The sequence below is a fragment of the Talpa europaea genome (assembly GCF_964194135.1).
Source record: "Talpa europaea genome assembly, chromosome: 14".
In the NCBI taxonomy this organism is placed as follows: Eukaryota; Metazoa; Chordata; class Mammalia; order Eulipotyphla; family Talpidae; genus Talpa; species Talpa europaea.
Genome location: NC_140082.1, coordinates 6,623,863 through 6,644,249, shown reverse-complemented (window position 1 = coordinate 6,644,249; position 20,387 = coordinate 6,623,863). Strand labels below are relative to the sequence as shown.

Genomic DNA, 20,387 nt, shown 5'->3' with positions numbered 1-20,387 from the left:
TCTCCCAACCTCAGCCTCCCCACCTGTGCCAGAGGCACTCTAGAATTAGTTAGGGTGAGGAATGAGGTGCTGCAGGCAGAGTCGAGCAAATCAACATGACCCCCCTCCCTGGTAACAGGCAGCGGCCCCACCACTTGTGGACTGTGTGATACGGGGGCTCGGCCAACCTCCCTGACCAGTCTCCTCGCGCGCGCATTGGGCTCTCCAAGACCGGCACGCGCCAAGGTGCTTAGTGAATGGCGCAGAGTGAGGCTTATTGGAGACTAGACAGGATTCTCATTCTCCGCTGCGGGGCAGCCACCCCTGCGCCCCCGGCCCTTCTTACCCCGGCGGGATGGCGGCGCGTGCGCTCCCGGTGGTGGTGCGCTGGGGTCCCGGCCGGTTGAGGTTGTTCTGCCCGGGGGTGGGCGCGCCGCTGGGGTTGCTCGGGCTCCGCGGGGGCGCCCCGGCGGGCGGCGCAGGCTCGGCGGGGCCCACGGCCGGCGCCGCCCAGAGCGCGGTGCCCGCGAAGGTGGCGCTGGGGCGCACGGCCAGCGCCCCGGGGGGCCCCCCGGGTGGTGGCAGGAGCGGCTGCGCGGGCGCGGGGGGCGCCTTGCGGCGCTGCGAGGCCAGGATGGCGTTGGAGGCGGCGCGCGTGCTGTTGACCAGCAGGCACTGCTGGCACGAGCAGGGCTGGCCCGAGTTGGCGCCCACGGGCCACGACTGCGACTTGGGGATGGAGCCGACGGTGAGCGGGTAGGCGAGGTCCAGGCGCCGGCGCAGGCGGCGCCGCCTGCGCGTCTGGCGGTTCATCTGGGACATGCTGTTGAAGTAGATGAGGTAGCAGAAGCCCAGCGACGAGAGGTCGAGCCACGGGTGCTGCTTCTCGTAGGCGTTCTGGATGGTGATGCAGATGTCCATGTCGTAGGCCGTCCACGCGCCCCCGTCATTCTCCCACTCCCACACGATGCCCTTGCCGGGCGCCGACGACGGGTCGTAGAAGTTGCGCCGCACGGGCCGCATGGTGCCTGCGGGCACAAGGGCAGAGGGTCAGCCCCGAGGGGTGCACGCGGGAGGGGGCCCCGGGGCCGGACAGGCGAGGGTCAGCGCAGGCCGGGGTGAGGGTGGGGAGGGGCCGGAGGGTCAGCCAAGGGGGGGCGCACCGAGGTGGCCGGGAGCCCGGGCGCAGGCGAGGCAGGCGCTGCCACTGCACAGGGGTCAGGAGGGCCCTGGGGGGGTGAGGACCGTGACAGGGCAGCATGCAGTCTCCCGCCGTCTGTCCGGAAGGCGCCCAGTCGCTAATTCCTTCATCAGCCCATTACCGAGGATCTTAATCGTGCACTAGTTCCACGGCGCAGCCATTCACCACTTCACCCGGGTAGTGAACCCTCAGCTCACGCCTTCAGCCACCCCTCCTCATGCACGCCAGCGTCTCCGCTCAGCTCGCCCACCAGGGCCTGCAGCCTCCACTGGGGCTTTTCATTCATTCATTCATTCATGCCTTTACTTCTTCTTGCTGCGGCACTGACTCCTTTACCCGTGCAACCAGTCACTCCTTTCGCGACCACACTGTCTAAAGATGTGCTCCCGCCCCCGAGCCCTCCTTGACCGGCTCTCCTTCCCCGCTCTGCCTCCTCCGGCTGGCGTGTTTGATAATTCACCTGCGCCTCTTGTTGTCTGCCTGGCTCCCCCACGGGACTGTCACCGCCGCGAGGCAGGGGCTCTGTTTCATTCACTGCCACAGCCCCGGCGCCTGCACACAGTCGGTGTTCAACACATGTTTGCTCCAGTGTGAGTAGATGCAACGGATGCTGACCCATGTGGGATCGGGCTTTTTAAAACTCTTCCACGCCTCTTGCTTATCCCCCCCGCACCGGCCCGCGCCTCCGCCCACTTATTCGCTTCCTCATTCACCTGGTGGAGGCTCCTTCCTGACGGACATCTGCTGGCCGGCTGCCCTGTGGGGGGCTCCACGCTGAGCGCTCATTAAACATCAAGTTCAGAGCCATGTGGTGACCCCAGCCAGATGGGGGTCATGCCCGTGTTGTGAAAACAAGGACACGGAGGCTCTGCTTGCCCCTGTGGCTGCGCGATCCCCCAGGTTCTAGCCGCCCCCCAACAGCAAGGCTCCAGGCAACTCCGGGTAATCAGGACAACCCATGGCCAAGGTTTCAGGACTTCTCAGAGGCTTGGCCAGCTCTGCGTGGGACGGGGTGCGGGGATTCTTTAGCTGGGCTCGCTGGGCTCCCCTGCCCATCCTCCAGGGTGGGGAGTCTTCTCCGCCCAGAGCCAGACTCGTGACTCCAGCGGTATCACAGGCACCTGCCTCGGAGATCTCACGGGCGTCTCACACTCAGCTCTGCCCAAGCAAGCCTCCTCTTCCCAGCCACACCTGCCCCTGCCAGAGCCCTTCCCACCCCGGGGTGCCACCCTTCCAGATGCTCGCGTCCAGCCCTTCAGACCCAATGCCAATCTCTCGGTAAGGTATACACTCCACACCTCTCCCCTCCCCCCCTGCACTGTTCTGCTGGTCTAAGCCATGGGTCCACGGCACCTCTCCCGCCGGGCCCGTTGCAGGAAACTCCTGACTGGTCTCTGCTCCCACCCCTGCCCTCAGTCTGTTCCCCGGCCAGAGGAGCCTATTCAGAGCAAGTCCCATCACATCCTGCTGCTCAGAATCCTCCCAGGGTGCCCTGCTCACCTGGAGGAAAAGCCAACTTCCTCAGCCCAACTTTCCACGTCGTCTACACAGTCCCCACCACTCCCTGTGCTCAGCCAGCCTGGCCTCTGGCCGCCCCTCACCACCCCAGACATCCCCGCCTCCAGGCCTTGCTCGGGCAGTTTCCTCCACCTGGAAGCCACCATGCCTCTCCCAGAACACAGGATGAGAATTAGGTTCTCACCGTCTCAGCCTCTCTCCCCGGTCTCTGCAATGCCACCTCTTTGGAATCTTCTCAGACCACCCGTCTAAGGTGCCACCCTCCAGTGCCATCCTCTTCCCTGGCTTTAGTTCCCATCTTGGTGCTCGGAGCTCCCTGACATGCTAAACTAATCTGCCACTTTCTTATTCTCTGCCCCCTGCCATTGGGGCTGCCAGCCCACCGGCCCAGGAATGCGGGCCCTTCCTTCCTGCTGTGTCCCTTACTGCTTGGCCCCCTGTGCCCCACCCCCATCACTTTGTGGCACTCTGTCCCCCCCCCCCCCGCCAGGGTGCCCAGCCCAGGGATCAGCAGCAAGATGGGTAGGGACCTGCCATGGGTGGCCCCCCCAACCCCGGACTCCTCTCCCTGACCACACACCTGACTGTTCTTTACTTGGGTTCCTCTTTAGGGCTCAAGGAGTCTGTCCCCTGCCCGCTCTGTGTCACAGACCCTCTGGCTACAGGCCACCTCCGCCTGGTCAGTGCAAGACCCCGAGACAGGGAAGTCAGGGTTGCTGTTGCTGTGATGTGAGAGAGCAGAGTGGCTGGGGCCCTGCGCTCCCGTCATGCTCTGTCAATCATGTGAAGACTCCCCCCGGGGTCTCCGGGGCGGCCTCATTCTGATGCCTGATTTATCATTTTAATTGAGTGTGTGCATATTGATTTTTTTCCCTGACAACAGTGTTCTTCATGGCAGCCCTGAGAGGGGACGAGGTTGAGGGAAATCTCAGATCCTGTTTCTGTTCTGCCCCGGAGCGCGGCTTTCCTCTCCCCTGGACCTCAGTTTCCCCTTCTGCAAAATGAGGGCTTGATGGTCTTCAGGTCTGATGTGCCACTGGCCTCCTGATGAAGCTAAATCGCAGTGTTACCTGGCAGGTGCAATCCCTGGCTGGGAAGGGGTGGGGTCGGAGGACCCATTTCATTTACCCACCCCTGCGAGCCAAGTCCTGTGCCGGGCAGGGCAGGGTCGAGTGGTCGAGTGGGAGGTGTAGAGTGAAGAGGCTGAGAGAGACAACTCAGAAGCCTCACAGGTCATGGGCAAATTCTGGCTCCACACATAGCCTCAGTGTCTTCATCTGTGAAATGGGAATATTAAAACCTACCCCTGCCCCCCAGTTATTGTGGAACCAAGCAAGGTAATGTGTGTCATAGGTGCTTAGCAGAGGACTTGTTCATAGTAAGTGTTCGAGGACGGTTAGCCAAGACGATTGTTACTATTACATACATGACCCACATGTACTCTCTCCTAGCCCTTCTTCAACTGGCAAACTCCTACTCATCCAACAAAACCCTCCATATGCCCACCTCTTCCAGGAAGGGCTTTTTCTATTCTTTGCTATGGCTGACATAGCAGCTTTTTATTGCAAATCTACCCTTGACTGTCATTACATTATTTGCTTTTGTTCTCTGTCTCCCTCATTAGTTGATGACTTTCAAGTAGACAAGGACCAGGTCAGAGTCATGTCTGTTCCCAGCACCAGGCACAGAGCCTGCACAGAGCCTGCAACTGAAACTGCAACCTACTTGGCACAGGCCAGGGCTCAGAGCAGGGAGGCAGAGAGGAGGGGTCAGTCTTGATGGAGCGGGCGTGGGGACTGCAGCAGGAGCCAGAGTGTGCTCGGGGTCCGGGGAGCAGGGTATAGGACTCCAAAGGTCAGTGTTGGCCAGTTTTGCAGCAAAGGACTCTGGGACCGTCTTCCAGCCAGGTCAGGGCCAGCCAGCCCAGGCATCCCTCTCTCCAGGGCTCTATTTACCAGGTATCGATTTTCCTGCCTGTTTACTGGTAGTTATTAAAGGCTGCGTCCCTGGAGTCCTTTTCAAACGAGATTGGAACCTGGAGAGCCGGAGTAATTAGGGCAGCGGCCGTCCTCCCTGCTGGGGCCTGCACCCCACAGTGCTGCCACTGCCCGCCTGCCCGTTTGTCCACCTCTCTGGCTCACGCTGGCAGTGGACCAGGCCGAGGGGGACCAGCTGGTTCCCTGGTGACTTGCCTGAGCTGCGATCTCGAGATTTCTAAGGGCGCCACAGCGGAAACACTCCCTCTCTCCAGCGGCCTTGGCCTAGATTTTCAGCCAGAACAATGGGTCTAAGATGGGGCTGGAGGTTCTTCAGCCTGGGAGACGGGAAAGAACTCAGACTGGTGCCCCGAGATACGGCTGGTCTTTCTCATCAGCCCACACTGCCAGGTGTCCTTGGTGGGCCACCCCCTCGCTGACTCCAGGGCACCCAGCTGCCCCGGCCACCAGTCTGCGTCCCCATGGCAGCTGGGGACCTGTGTCAAGCACATACCGTCGCCGGGTCTGCTTTTGTGTGTCTGCTTTTGTTGTCTGCCCCCACCCCGCCCGCCCGCCCTTTTAGTTGCTTAAGAAGGTTTGGTTGAAAAATTCCAATGTTGTTCCAGCTGAGTTAGGGGGATCAGCCAAATGTCAGCAGGAGGTGATGTGATGACCGGTTCAGGCCTGGGGCAGAGACGATGCGAGAGAGGGCTGGAGGCGAGGGGCGGGAGGCACAGAGACGGTCAGAGAGGCCAAGGTCAAAATGGGAAATCTGAGGCAGACGGACGGAGAGCTCGGGCAGAGACAGAAAGAGCTGGAGAGACACAAAGAAACAAGACCTAGAGACCTCAAGACCGAGAAGTGAGTCTGGCAGACAGGCCTGAGCCGAGAGGAGAAAGCGGGGACACGGCAGCAGCAATAGGAGCGGAGATGCATTTGGGGAGCACCCGCGAGCCGGGGCTGCACGCTGCACATTCCTGGCACTGGCTCACTTTATCCGCGCTTGCTTTCTCCCAGGGGCACCAGGTTTATTCCCACTTTACTGATGAGGCAACTGAGACCCAGAAAAGTGAAATCTTGGGGGGCTGGGAACAGAAGGCTCCATTCGTGGAATAAAGGAAAGGTCAGGTGGGCTGATCCTAATGGATTCAACTCAGCCAAGCGGTGATGCCGTGTTGGATGCCTCCACTGACGGGGAACTCACTACCCTCTGTTGCTTTACCACGAGTTTTCCACCCCGAGAAGGTGGTATTGACCTGACCTCTCCTTCTCCCTTTGGCCTGGTGGTGGGTTGTGTGGGTGTCTCAGCCCCCAGTTTGGGGCCTGATGAAGCTGACCCCATGCAGAGAGGACAGGACCCTGAGCCCCTACCTGCCCTTCAGCCTCCAAAAGTTTCCTCCGTGGGCTGGGCCAGCCCCCTCTGGGGGTGGCTTCCCGGAGGGAAGTGATCTCAGTTGGGGGCACCCAGACAGGAAGGGGGGCCATGAGAGGCAGTCATGGGACATCCTGTAGGTGGGGGTGCCCCACTGTCCTGTGACTGGGTTGGGCGGTGGGCCGAGCATGAGTCGAGAGCCCATGGAACGCCAGGCCCCCCGAGGGCCTTCACTAACTCCCCCCCATCCAGAGGTCACCATAAAAACAAGGTGGTTCACACTCAGAGAATACACTTCCAAGCCCCAGGCTCATGTGAACCCCACAACAGCCCCATGAGGCGGGGATCAGTTAAGGATCAGCTCCACGGCCATCTGCAAGTAAGCGGTCCAGTCTGACCCACCCCAGGCTACCTGGATTCCAACCCACGTTCCCGAGGAAACTGAGACATGGAGGTTACACAGGCACAGAACACGGTTCAAACCTCAGACCTTCCAGAATGGCAGCCCCCTCCCTTAACCTGACCCACTCCCTTCTTCTGATTGTCTGGCTAATCCATGGGCTGTAGCAATACCCACCCCCCGCATTCATCAAATGCCTGCCTCGGGGTGCCAGCTGCCACAAGCAGGGCTTACCCACATACTCTGGTCCACGCTGCCGCCCTAGGGGTTCTAAGCACTATTATTAGCCCTGATGGGCAGATGGGGAAACTGAGGCTCCTTGGGATGACGTGAGGTCTGGCAGAGGGAGCAATGGGCCAGCATCCCCCACTGCAGCTGTGAACTCGGGCGCCTGCCCCTCCTGCCCTGGATCAACCATCCTGCAGTGTTTTGTTTCCCTCCAAACTCTCCCCGGGGACTCGTCAAGCTAAGCCGCAGCCCCATTAGCGGTTTCTGCATGTTTGAGGCCGGCCCAAGCTCTCCTGGGCCTGTGGGCAGCCAGGGCTGTGGAGAGAGGGAGGGAGGGGGTCTCCAGGCCTGAGGAAGGCTGAGGCTTGCTCGGCTCTCAGAGAGGCTCGCACCTTTGAATGGGCTCTGAAAGGCCCTTTCCCGGGAGGCTCCCGCAGCTGGCGGCTGGCTGGGCCACTGTATGGGCTGCGACTGGGGGCTTCCCGGTCCCCTGGCTTCCAGCACACTGGGGTTCAGATCCCAGGGCACAGCAGCAAGAGTGGGAAATGCTGGGGTGGGAGCAGCTAGGGAGCAGAAGAGAAAGACAGTCTCTCCTCTCCTGGAGCCCTGGGTTGGCTGGGACAACTGACCTGGCCTTTGCAGGCCTCTCCGTCCTCACCTGTGAAGTGGGTGTGATCAAGGTAGATGCCCACAGAGCTGCTCTACGTGCCGCACATCTGCAGCTCTCAGTGCACACAATATTCGAGAGCAGATGTGGTTACCATTGCCTCGTGCAATGCTGAGGCGCAGAGGGAGAGTGACGTGCCCAAGTCACACAGCCTCTAACCTACTAAGTCTGGATTTAACCCAGTCAGATTTGAACTCCCGATTTCCACCACCACCACACAGGTCAAAGCCACCTTTTCTGCTGCCCGGTCCCCTGTCCCAGCACCCACACTTTGTGTTCTGTAGCGTATTCTCACACGGCAGCCCTCTCGCGAACCACATCAGTTCCCTGTTCAACACCTGCCAGTAGCTCCCTGGTGGCTTTAGGAAGCAGTCCAAGCTCTTTAACTCATCTTTGGGGCCCATCACAAGCTGTCTGCACAGCTCAGACTCAAGCCACACCAAACTTCTATTCTCTGAACAGACCACGCATGGGCTCACCTCTATATACCCCCTTGCAGCGGGGGTACCCCCAAGGAAGCACATCATAGCTCGCTCAGTGTCTGCTCCCTACAGCCTGAGTGTTTCTCAAAGGTTCAGCTTGCTTTCAGCCACCTTCGCAACTCTCCACAGCCAGGAGCACAGAGGGCAGGCACTTAAAAAATGCTAGCTGAATGAATGAATGAATGAACGAACTAACGAACGGCCGCATGCACATGAACCTCACTAACTGTGACAAATGACAAGGTCGGAGACGGCAGATTAGTGGTAGATGTGATTTTGTTTGGTTCACATGCTACTTACATTAAAGAAGTAGAATGAAATCATTAAAGAAGTAGATGAAAATTTAAAAATTGAAGCAGTCATATGTAGTATTTAAAGAAGGCAAACACACAGATGAACTATACAAAGCAAACAAACTATTGGACCAAAAATGACAAAAACTGGAGTGGACTCACTCAAGTCTGGATTTCAAAAATCCCTAAATAGCCAAAGATGTGGAAGGACTGGCCTCCTTGGCCACAGTTAGCAAAAGCAAAAGCCCCTCAACTCATGCTTTCAAGCACTTATTGAGCACCTACTGGGTCCCAGGTGCTAGAGACCAGGACAGTTAAAGCCCTTTGCCTCCCCAGTCACTGCACACATGTCTCCTAACCGCCCAGGTCCTGTAAGCATCTGACTTTCCAGCCTCTGTCTAGGGAGGAGAACCTGGGCCCCAGAGAGAGAAAGGGACTTGGCTCAGATCACCCTCAAGTTAGAGGCTGAGACCCTGATCCCCTAGACTTAATTTCCATAGCACCAGGTGACCGCACCTTGGATGAATGAACCTTTGTTCCCTAGAAGAGAGGAAGCTGGGGCAGACTCCATAATGGTGCAATTTCAGGTGAACTCTAAGCTTCCCTTGGTGCAGAGGGAGGAAGAGAGGACAAAGGCTGGGCACGGCGGTGGCCCGGCCTGTCATCAGAGAGGTGGCCAGGCCGCGGCTGCTGGCAGGACGATCCTGGCGGCCAGCGCTGCCTCCTTTGATTGTCTCGTCCTTTGTTCTGCATTTCAGGGTGTTCAGCTCCTGGGCCCCACGCCAGACTCCCTCCCGTACCCTGACACTGGCTGCCACTACTGCCCAGGCAGGTGGAGGTGGCAGCCTGGAGCAGCGCCAGAGGAACGAGAGGAGGTGCCCAGAGGGGGAGAGGCTCTTGGCCAGGATGGCAGAGTAAGGACACAGCCACCCAGGACAGGGCAGAGACTCAGCCTCCCAGCCTGGCAGCTCCTGGGGCATCAAGGTCAGAAACAGCCCTATATCGGGGCCTCCTTGGTGCCTGGCCTCCCATCACGCCCCACCAGAATAGAAGGGCCTTGAGGCAGGGGTTTGTGTCAGTCCTGGTCACTGCTCCTTCCCTAATGCCCAAGAGAGCACCTGGCACACAGTAGGTGTTCATCAAATTCCTGCTGAATGAATGCATGACTATTGATCGCAGGCCCCCCAGACAGGTACTGTTGGTGTGGACAAATTCCAGAGAAGAACACTGAAGCTCAGAGAGGGAGTGTCGTTTACCCAAGATCACATGGCAGCCTCCTGCCCCCACAATTACCAGAGAGCTGCTAGGAAGGAACCTGAAGCCTGGGCCTCACGCACCAGGCTCCCCTGTTTCCAGGTTTTGGGTCCCATGTCCTCAGGCGGAATCAGGAAGGCAGCAGGGTCGAGTGGGGGTATCTATGTCAACTTCGAGGCTGGCGGGCATGGAGGCTGTCCCGAAAGGACCCCCTGGGGTGTGCTGCAAGGGGGAGGCCAGGGGAGACCCAGATGAGTGGGTGGGAGGTGGGAGGGGCCCCGGGCTTCCTCCTTACCCTGAGAGCTCCACGCTGAGGAGGGACGCAGGGCCAGTGCTCACGACCTAAATGTGACTGGTCCTGCCCCGTCACCGCACCTTCTATCCTGGCCACTCATTATCCTCCAGCTGCCTCTGTGACTGCCCCATTGAACCCCATGACTCCCCCTTCACCCCTATCACCTTCTTCGTCACCCTCCCTCACAGCCCCCACACGCTCATCACTGCTCCCCTCCCCTTCCCCATGATAGCAGCTACGACCCTCCCCGTCAGGGCCCTTTTGGTGATGCCCCTCTCCACCCTTCTGCAGAGCTCTGATGGTACACCCCCCCATCTCCCCACGCCCCTCCCTTGCCTCAGTTCTCATCACCCTCCCTGTCACCTCCCCCATTGCAACCCCCACCCCTCCCCCCTCACAGCTACTGCCACCTCCCCATCCCTAGGGAGGAGGAGGCTGGGGGGCTGGGAGGGAGCAGGAAAGGTGGAGAGCAGCGGAGAAGGGGCAGGAGATGGGAGGTGGGCAGCAGGGTGTGGGGAGGATCCCCCCAGCCCCGCAGGGGAGGCGCAGTGGTACTGTCCAAGGTGCTGGGCCTCGAGACCTGGAGGCAGGAGGCAGACTAGAGCTCAGAGCGGATCTGAACACTGAGCCATCTTTCCCCAGCTTGGGCAAGTGGCACCCACACTCTGAGCCTTGGTTTTGCTGTGTGTAGCAAGGGGGGATGCTGGCTGGCTGGCTGGAGGGAGCACAGACAGGCTGTAAGGAAGTGCCTGTATCAGCAACCACCCAGCCACCGTGCCTGCTCCAGCTCTGGCCTCTGAGGACCTAAGATTAATGAGGCTGGTCCTGCAGCATGGTTCTGGGTCCCCTGGGGGCCAGCTGCTAAAGGGTAGCAGCTGGCAGCCCAACCAGGTCTGGTGGGCCCCAAGAGACTTCCATACCCCTCCCTACCTCCCCCTTCCTGTCACAACCTTCCTTTCCCACCCAGGCCTGGGGTCTCGGCATATACTTCTATTCCAGGCCCTGGCTGATGCTGTTCCTTCCACCTAGTAGCGTTCCTCCCACTGTTCTGTTTCTCCAAACCATGCGGATTCTAGGAGGACCCCTCCTCCAGGAAGTCCTCCCTCTCAGACCCCACAGGCACACACTGCCCACCTCACCTCACTGAAGGCAGCCTGTACTTCCCTATGAGGCAGTCACATCTTTTTCTTATTTGCATAGCATGAGTGCTAACTATGTGCAAAGGAATATTCATGCTTTTACCTGCACTGTCTCATTGAATCCTCCCAACAACCTGCTCAGGAGGGACAGTTCTTATTCCCATTTTACAGAGCAGGAATCTGAGGCTCAGAGAGGTTAAGGGGCTTGCCCATGGTCACACAGCCAGAAAAGGACTGAGCTAGAATTCAGATCTATATTTGCTGGCTTCATGAGTTCATGAAGTTCAAGGGTTCAACGACTATTCCCATGATCTATATTTGCCTTTTAACGCCTCTGGACTCAGAAACCAATTTGGCAAGGATCTGGTCCTTCTCTCTGACTCCCCAGGACCCAGTCCAGGGCCTAGTACTGTGCGGCACCATTGACCATCATATAAAAGCGGTGATGAATTTATGGCATCTGAAGATGCTCATGGAGCCGGACCAGTTGCCAGAGGCCAAAGGGGTGGTCTTCGATGGTGGAAATGCGGGCAGCGCGACCGCGGTAGTGGGGGACCGGCTGCCATCTTGGATGGACCCCGCCCTTCCCAAACACATTTCCTCTTCTCACACCTGCATCAGCCCCAGGGGCCTCCCAGGTTGGCTAGGAGAGGGTCCCAACGGGTCCTGTAACCGGGGAGCTGGCCCTGGAGGCCTCTGGGTTTGCACGAGCTGTTCCCTCCATGCTACAGACTCTGACAAGGAGCCTCATCACGGCTCATGAGGGAGAAGGGGGAGGGGATGCTCTCTGGGCCTCGACCATCACTGTGTTCTCCATCTCCTAGACCCATCTGGAGGACTGGCTTCCTGCTTGGGAGTAACTGGCTGTGTGATCTTGAGCAAGTCACTCACCTTCTCTGGGCCTGCGCAATGACCTGCTTGGCAGCCTAAATTCTGGAAGTGCTCTCCCTGGAGGGGGCTGCTGCTCCCTCTGGGTGGCCCCCCCAACCTCCAGGAGCCTAAGAGGGGCTCAGACAGGACCTTCTCAGTAGGAGGGCACCATGGATGCATTCTTGTTGCCCAGAGAAGGGATACAGGCTTGGGAGATGCTGGAACCAGTCGCCACCTGTCACTCCAGCCTGCTAGTTTGGTAGCGCCAGGCACAGCCAAGCTTCGGCCTGGGGACAGCAGTTGTGGTTAGTGTCAGCCTGGCGTGCATCTGTGTCCCATCTACAGAATGGGCAAAGGGCAGCCAGAGTCTCCCCTGGCAGTCCAGGGGGAGGAACCTGGGGGACACCAGATGATCAGAAAGTAGCCCTCACCTCTGCCCCAGCCACGAGCATCCAAAGAAGAATCTGGAAGTGCCTGAGAAGTGACATTGTGTCCCATCTCTCTGCAGCTCTGGGGACAGTGGGGATAATCAGGTGAGGCAAAGGCAGGGTGGTCACATGACCCCAGGGAAGTTGTGGCCTGGCGGGGGTTGGGGGGGGGGGCAAAAAGCATTTCCCAGACCTATTCCTCTCTGCTGGTGGGAGCTGACCCTTTGCCCCCAAGGCCCGGGAGGGTTCCTGGCCCAGCTGCTGTGCCTACCTGGGCCACCCCTTAGGCTTGGCTTCCCCTTTGTGAGATCCTGATTTGCTTGTGGTGGGGACAGCTCAAGAAAAAGGAAACAGCATGTGGTGTGGCAAGAAGGGTCCCGAAATTACAGCGCAGAGGCTGTGCAGAGTGTACCCCGTTATCCCTTGCCTACCTCTAGCCCTTCCCCTGCCCTCAGCCTGACCTGGGATACCACTGTCTGACATCACGGGGTTCAGGGTCACAGCAGCCCCCCTCCGCATAGGGCGGCTCCAGTTTCCAGTCCACACTCTGGACTTCAAAGAGGACCTGGCCCCCTGTGGGGATCCGTGCAAATAGCCCAGCAGCGGGGAGGGGAGCAGGCACCGGCTGAACAAACAGCAGCCCCCAGGGGACGGGGCCTGGCCTCTGCCTGGGGTCTGAGCTGCTTCTGTGGCCGGCACCTGGGGCATTTGGTGCCAGCGGTGGGTGTGGGGCCGGGCCCGTGTGTACATACCACACCGTGCCTTGCATACGCCACACGTGGGTGTTCCCGGTGTTGCCAGGCCGGGTGTGTGTGGCGCCAGCGCTTCCCCGTGGGCAGGCTGACAACCTGGCAGGGCGAGGGTCGCCCAACCCACCCACTGCCTGAGCTTGCACAGCTCACCAGCGCAGAAGGGTTTTTACAGTTTACATTCACATTTTTAAGTAGTTGGGAAAAAAAGACTATCTCATGACCCCAGAAAATGGTATGAAATTCAGCTCAGTCCCACAAGTGCCATCAGAGCTCAATCTCGTTCACTCATTGCCTATGGTCTGTGGCTGCTTCCGCCAGCAGTTACAACAGAGAACTCAGGGCCCAGAGCTGAAGTAGTTACTCTCTGACTGCACTGCCAGCTCCTCTGTGAGGGCACCAGTATAGCGGGGGCACGCTGCTACCTCCCCTCCCCCCCAAATGAGAGTTCAACTTTGATGAACTTACCGAGAATTTTACAACTAGAAAATCTACGTGAAGTGTTCATTTCAGTACATACAGGAGAGTTTTGGGTTTTACAGTTTTATATTGTTTTTAGTGTTGTGTGTGTGTGTGTGTGTGTGTGTGTGTGTGTGTCTGTGTCTTACTTTTTTCAAGAGTTGAGATCTGCTGCTCATCTCTCCTGTACCGGCAGAGTTAGGCACATGCCAGGCACATGGTGGATGACTGCTCAAGGCTGGTGGGATTAAAATCACCGACTTGGTTCTCTCCATCAGAGGGACAACCCTGCTGCAGGTGATGTTCTCACGCCCATTTCATAAATGTGGAAACTGAGGCCTGGAGAGGTAAGGACACCGCCTGGGCCATCACAGTGAGAACGAGCTGTCCTTTCTTGACACTGTACTGCCCCCGGGAGCAGAGGGGGGCGCAGTATGGAGTATCTAGTGGGAAGCTTCTTGCCTCCTCCCTCCTGCAGTTTCCTGGCATCCAGGTCTACTCTCCCCCAGCCCCATGGGTTTCCAGTCCTCAGCTCCCACTGGGGGGTCTTGGCAGGCCCTCAGGAGTCCAATGGGAAATGAGTGTTTTTTCCCTTTGCCGGCAAATAGGCAAGTGTGGAGTGAGTAGCTCAGGGGAGGGTGAAGGGGGTGGCTGAAGCTGAACTGGGCGATCTAGGGAGGCTGAACCATAAAGATGGTGCCATGGGGAGTTAGGAACCTGCTGAAAGGGAGGGGTAGAGGGAGTGTGGAGAGCAAGCAACCCAAGTGGGCATGCTAGGAAGAGCAAAGGGAGGCAAGGTGGTCAGTGTGGTGGTCTTGGGTAGGGCTGCCCCAGCTCCGAAGGGCCCCCCAAGCTGGGCACCACCCAGCACTATCCCAACCTGCAGGATGGCGAATGTCAAACCAAGGAGGGCCCCCACCTCCTTCTGCTATTGGACCCCTGCCTTCCACCAGAGAAGATCTGGGATAAACCAGAGGGGCTGGAGGAAGCCTGACCTCCTCAGCCCGCTCTCGGGGACGCATGCCTCTCTGGGAGAAGGCGCACGGGCGCGGTGAGGACATCTACGCTTATGATACACTCCAAAGCCCTTTTCAGGACTTCCTAAGCCTGTATGTCAGGTCCCCACTCCAAATTCACCTTGCACTGCCTTCCCTTTGTTCATTGCACTCAAACACAACAGACTTGAATGTACTCTGCTATTTTCCACCACAGGGCCTTTGCACTGGCTGCTCCTCTGCTTGGAACTCCATTCCACCCTCCAGCAGCCTTCAGATCTGGGTTTAAACATCACTTCCTTGAATGGGCCTCCCATGACCACCCCCAGGCCAGGTGTGGTTCATGTTCTCTGACGTCCAGCTGTTTATCTGTGTGGTTATGTGTCTTCTTGCTCCCTAGCTACACCAGGACTCCCGGCGTACCCCTGGGGGAGGACTCTACTATGGCCCCATCTGTCTTGCCCTTTGTAGTATCTTTGCACAGGATCTGACACTCAGAGCGGGGTTAACAGGAGGTGATGTGATGGCGCGCGTGAGTGACAGACACCTCCCATGAGTACAGTCAATGCCCAGAGTTATGAAAACATAGATGTACAGAGAAGTACCATCAACAAACCATTTGTTTCAAATTTGCTCAAGCTTCCACCCTTGGTGACATCTCTGTAGGGGCCAGCAATGGTCGAGAGCAGAGCTATCCGCTAGAACTTTCTGCATGGATGGCAATGTTCTGGTTCTACCCTGTCCAGTGTGGTAGCCAGAAACACAGGTGGCCACAGAGCACCTGAATGTGGCTGGAGGGACTATGGAACTGAACTGTACGTTTTACTTAAATTTTAACGTAGATGTAAATAGCCACATGGAGTCAGTGGCTACCATACTGGACAGCACCGCTCTGGAGAGAAGGAAAGTGTTCTGCCCCAGATTTGGGGGGCTCCCCAAATCCCCATCATCGGACATGCCAAGGACTTTCTGGCAGCTTCCATGAGACTGGGTCTCATCCTCCCCCACTGCCCTCCGTGCTTGCCACAGATACCACTAGTCAACGACTCTGGGGGGTGTCCAAACCCCAGAACAAAAGTGCTGAGCATGGACCTCACCATGTTTAACACCGTCCTCACCTATCACACAACCACCATCATTCTCTACATCACCACCATCGCATCACCACACCCCCAAGGCCGCAACGATCAGCAGCACCCCCAACTAATCCCAGTCAGTACCACCACCGACAAGTCACCACTGACACTTTCCATCATCACCACCCCGCCCCCACCATCAACACCACCGACACCACCCCACCCCCATCTTTAGCACCCCCACACACCACCCCAACACCACCGACACTTGGAGTCGGTATTGGATGCCATGGAGAGCTCTGGCTCTGGAATTCAAGGGCCTGGACTTGAATCCCAGCTCTGAGTTTAAAACACTCAGCTGCTGGGAGACTCAGTTTCTTCATCTGTGAAACGGGGCTAGTCATAACCATGCAATAAAAAGCCAGGTTGCCAGGGACTGCTAGGAGAAAATCAAAGGAGGAAGTGCACGGAAAACCCTTGGAGTAAGGTAAGTGAGGGCTAAGGCTTTTCCGGCTCCTGGGCTGAGCGGGCGCACTTTCAGCCAATCCTTTCCCATCTGCGAGAGGCCCTGATCCGCCCGTTGTACAGATGAGGAAACTGAGGATTGGAGAGGGGGTGAATCTTGCCCAGGATCCTGCATGAATAGGAGGCTGGACTGGAACTCGAGTCCTGAACTGGGCGAGTCTAGACCAGCCCTTTTGGGAGTGGGGGCTAGAGGAGAGGGAGGCTGGCTGAAAGCAGACCGGCCTTCCTGCCATTCAGGCTCCCTCCTCAGGGAGACGGGGGGTTTCTGCACCCCACAGGAGGTGCAGGTGCAGTGGTGAGCAGGGGTGTCTGGCTGGCCGAGTCCGGGGCAAGGCGGGGCGTGGGGGTTGTGGGGCTGTGTGTGCCAAGTCTGCTCACCTGTGTCCTGGCGAAACTGGTGCATGGACTGCAGGTCGATGATGTAGGGCACCAGCTGGGCATCCACCTGCCCCAGGACCACCGAGCCGCGGGCGTCCTCCTTGAGCACATTCTCGATGTGGTGGCACACGGTGGCCGTGTAGGGCCGCCAGCGGCTGTGCTCGTTCAGCCACTCCCACACCACCACCCGGGCCACGTTCTGCGGCGGGAAGCCCAGCCCGCTCCCTGGCAGCATCACCCCCTGGCCCGGCCGAGACATGGCCGCGGCTGCCCCTGGAGCCAGGGCCCAGCGGCGGGGCCCAGCCCGTCCTGGGCCTGGAGGCAGGCAGGGAACTTCCTCTCTCCCCAGAGGCGCGGGCCCGCAGGGCCTCCTCCAGGTCCCACTTAGTCTCGGGCGGCCCAGAGGCCTCAGCCCAGGACCTGGCTGGCGTCTTCAGGGACCCTCCCGCAGAGCTGTCTCAGACGAAGGGCGCTGGTCTGGGAAGGCGCTGTCTGTCTTCCGGCCCGGCTAGTGTTGCTCTAAATTCCTGGGTTCCCTCGTGCAGGTGCGGGAGTCCAGGCGGCCCCCCACTCTGGGTCAGCTCTTGGCCGCTGTCCTTCCCAGCGGGGCGGGCCTGTCACCCAGGGCCGCCCGCGCCTGCCGCCCTCTGCGGCGCCCCGCGGGCCCTCTGCGCCCCGGCTGCTGCGTCCTGGACCCAGAGCTTGGCTCCAGCGGGGCGCTCGCGGGCCGCGGGTCCTCCCCCCGACGGCTCCTGAAGAAGGGGGCGTCCCTGTGCCCCGCGGCCCGCTCCTCCCTGCTCCGCGGGGTCCTGGAAGGCCTGGGGGGCCGGAGCGCGCCGGGGGAGGGCGCGGCGGTGTCCCCGGCCGGCCGGCGCGGGCTGCGGCTGCGGAGCCGCGCGGGGGCCGAGAGGGGCGGGGGCCCGCGGGCACGCCCCACCCCACCCGTGCTCGAGACCTGCGGGAGACAGAGGGGAGAGGGCCCTTTAAGAGGAGAGCGCAGCACCCCCTCCCCCTTCCCGGGAGAGGGAGCGTGGAGAACAATGGGGAACCGAAGGGGGGGCAGGCAGGGGGGCTGCGGGGGGGTCCCCCCGCCGCGATCCCTCGGGGCCGGCCTGGAGGCAGGGCCGGGGCTGGGGACGCGGCTCCCCGAGACTCCGCGCCAGCCGCTCCTCGGCGACCCCGGCGCTTCCCGGCCCGCGCGCGCGGGGGGATGCGGGGCGCAGGGATGCGCCGGCGGGCGCGGATGCGCGGCTCTGCGGGCGCGGCCCGGCCCCTCGGGGGTCGCGTCGCGGAGAGGCGGAGGGGAGCGGGACCCTCCCGCCTCCGGCCGGGGGCGAGCGCCGCCCTCGCCAGCGCAGACCTCCCCAGAGCGCGCGGCGCCCACCCCCCTCCCAGGCAGCCGGGGGTGGGGTCCCCCTGCGCCCCGCTCGCTCACCGCCTCTCCTCCGCTCGCTCGGCTCCTTCTCGGGCTCAAGCCTCGGCGCCGCCGCCTCTCGGCCCCCCCGGAGTGGGAGGGAGCCGCGGTCCCGCCTCCGCGCCCTTCCCTCCGGGCCCCGCCACCCGCCCGCAGCCGGGCTCCGCGCGCCGGACAGACCGCCCCCCGACCGACGGCCGCGCGAGCAGGCGGCCCGGGATCCCGCGGGGGGAGGCGGCCGCGCCACGCTCGGGAGGGGGAGGGGCGGGGAAGGAAGAGGAGGAGACAGATCGCCCGAAGCGGCGCTGCCTGGCGCGGGCGCGCGAGCCCTGGCTCCCCCAAACCCTCAGCTAGGCCCTCCTGGGACCCCACGAGGTCTCCAGACCCCAAACTGGACGCCAGGCGTGGAGCGCGGCGTCGCCTGCTTGCATCCCAGTCATCTTTGAATCCCAGACACCTTTTCAGCTGTCCATTCCAGGCCAGCGCGCAGTAGGTGCTCAATAAATGCTTGAATGCAATCCAGAGATTGTCTCAAGAAAACCTTAAAGGACTCTGTGGTCCTCTTCTTTCCGCCTCCCGCCATTCTGTCGGGCGAGGTGACACTGGCAAGGCCCGTGCCAGAACCAACATGAAATTAGAGTCTGAAGTCTACCTATGGGAAGGCAGAGGCCCAGCTAGGATAAGTGGGCCCCGGCTGGCACAGCAGCTTAGAGCAGTGTCCCGCCCACAGCCCACTCCCCCCAGGGCCCAGGCTCCAGGTGAGGGAGCCCCTGACAACATTCTGCTTCCCAGGGGCTTGGGCCTGGAGACAGAGACCCTGGAGGAGGGTACGGGTAGGTCCTTGCCATCTCGTCTGCAGATGTCTGCAAACAGTAGGTGCTCAATAGATGCTGGGTGAGGGTTGGTGGATGGAAAGGAGGCAGGGGGTGGCAGCAGCTCAAGTGTTAATGGGAGGCTGCTCTCCCCCCCTCGCAGGCTGAACAGCTGAGGACACGCAGCTGGGCGGGGGATGGACCACCCGGGCCCGTGGTGTTTAGATTAGGGAAGATGAGGGATGAGCCCAGACACTCCAGCCTGGGCGGCCGGCGGGGGTCAGTGGTCTGCTTGGGAGGCTGCCCACAGCGGCCCACGCTCTCTTTCCTCCCAGGGCAGATGGTGACGAACTAGAGGGGTCAGGGCAGCCTGCTCAGCGGCGCTTTTCCAGAACCGAACTGCAGTGCCCCAGCCAGCTGGAGCGACCTCGCCTCCGGCCCCCGCCCCGTCCTGCCGCCTGCAGCCGGGTGGACTCTTCCAGACTGGGTCAACGTTCTGCTTGCTCACGCCTGCCTGCGGCGGGCTACAGAGAGAGGCGCCGAAGATGGGATCCAGTTGGATCACTAAGCTCCCTGTTTCAGGCCGGGGTCCGCCGACGGCGAACCCTCCTGCCCATCACAGACAAACTTACGTGTCTGTGCATCTTTCTGGGAAGAAGAGCTCCTGCTTTCTGCAGCTGCTTTTCAAAGGAGGCGGTGACCCCAAAGATTCAGCGCTGGGAGTGAACAACCTTGCTGCAGGAGATCTGGGGCCCGGGAGTGGGAAGACGCTGGCTCAAGGTTATGAGGGACGCGAATGGCCAGTTGGAAAGAAGAATCCAAGACTCCAGGCTATTTAAGGGCTGCCTAAATGGCACCTCCTCTGGGAAGCCTTCCCTGAACTCCATCCCATCTTTACGCTTCTTCGCCCACAATTGCTGTGACCCCCTGTCTATGATGAGCCACGTCAGGGGAATTGTCCCTGCTAGAGTGAGACAGCCTGGGGTCAGGGCTGTGTCTTATTCGCTGCTGTGTGCTGTGACTTCTACCTACTGAATAATGGTTATCGTGTCTTGGCCCGGCGTGGGCCAGTCACTTACATAATACTACTCTTCACAGCTGCCTCACACGGCAGGTAATGTTGTCCTCATTTTACAGATGGGAAAAAACTCCGGAAACTCAAAGAGGTTAAGCAGCGTGCCCGAGTTCCCATAGGGGGTCAGTGGCAGGGGTGGGATTTGAACCCCAGATTCTTTGCACCTCCCCCTGCTCCAGGTGGCCTTGGTGCTGATTCAGGGATAACGAAAGGCATCCCGGGCTGTGGCCCCAAGGACCCCTCTCAACGAGGCTGGGACACAGGGGAGTGCACAGCTCTGCCCTCGAGGCATCCTGGGAGAAAGGGACCCCAAGGAGGGGGAAGACCTTTGTCCTTTAAGGAATCCCCCCCCCCCCCCGTTTCTCTGGGGCCCTGTCTCAGATGCCAGCACAAGCCATAGAAAAAGAATCCCAGGATGTGCGCGCCCGTGCTCTGCCCTGCCGCCGGAGAGCACACCAGCAGAGTCCATCAGTGCAACGAAATTAAGCGGAGCTTGGAGCAAATGATTCCGCCTCTTGCTAGATCTCTGAGTTACACATCAAATCTGGGCCCGAGCACACTGATTTAACCTGTGTGTGAGGCTCACGGGGATTTTCTCAGCTCTGTGATCCTCCTGATTTTAAATCCCCCCCGTACCTGAGCTTCATCATCTCGGCCATCTCTGTTCAATTTTCCCGGGAATTCCACAGGACACATCCCCTCGAGGTGGCGTGACTGCGTTTCTGTTATCCGCAAGCCAGGACAGCCTACCTGGTTTAATCACTGACCCCGGGGCCAGAGGATCATGGGGGTCTTCAAAAGA

At 60.0% G+C, this 20,387-nt stretch overlaps 1 protein-coding gene across 2 annotated transcripts in view; it reads right to left on the bottom strand.

Annotated features, from left to right (window-relative positions):
- DTX1 (deltex E3 ubiquitin ligase 1) overlaps positions 1-16,543 on the bottom strand; it is a gene marked incomplete at both ends in the record, with an annotated part of 30,459 nt that extends 13,916 nt beyond the window's left edge. For both annotated transcript variants that reach the window (XM_084253856.1, XM_084253857.1), the window contains 2 exons: positions 326-1,007; positions 16,285-16,543. In XM_084253856.1, coding sequence (XP_084109982.1) covers positions 326-1,007; positions 16,285-16,543 — 941 coding nt within the window. The remainder of the gene's footprint in view (positions 1-325; positions 1,008-16,284) is intronic.
- Between the last annotated feature and the right edge of the window lie 3,844 nt (positions 16,544-20,387).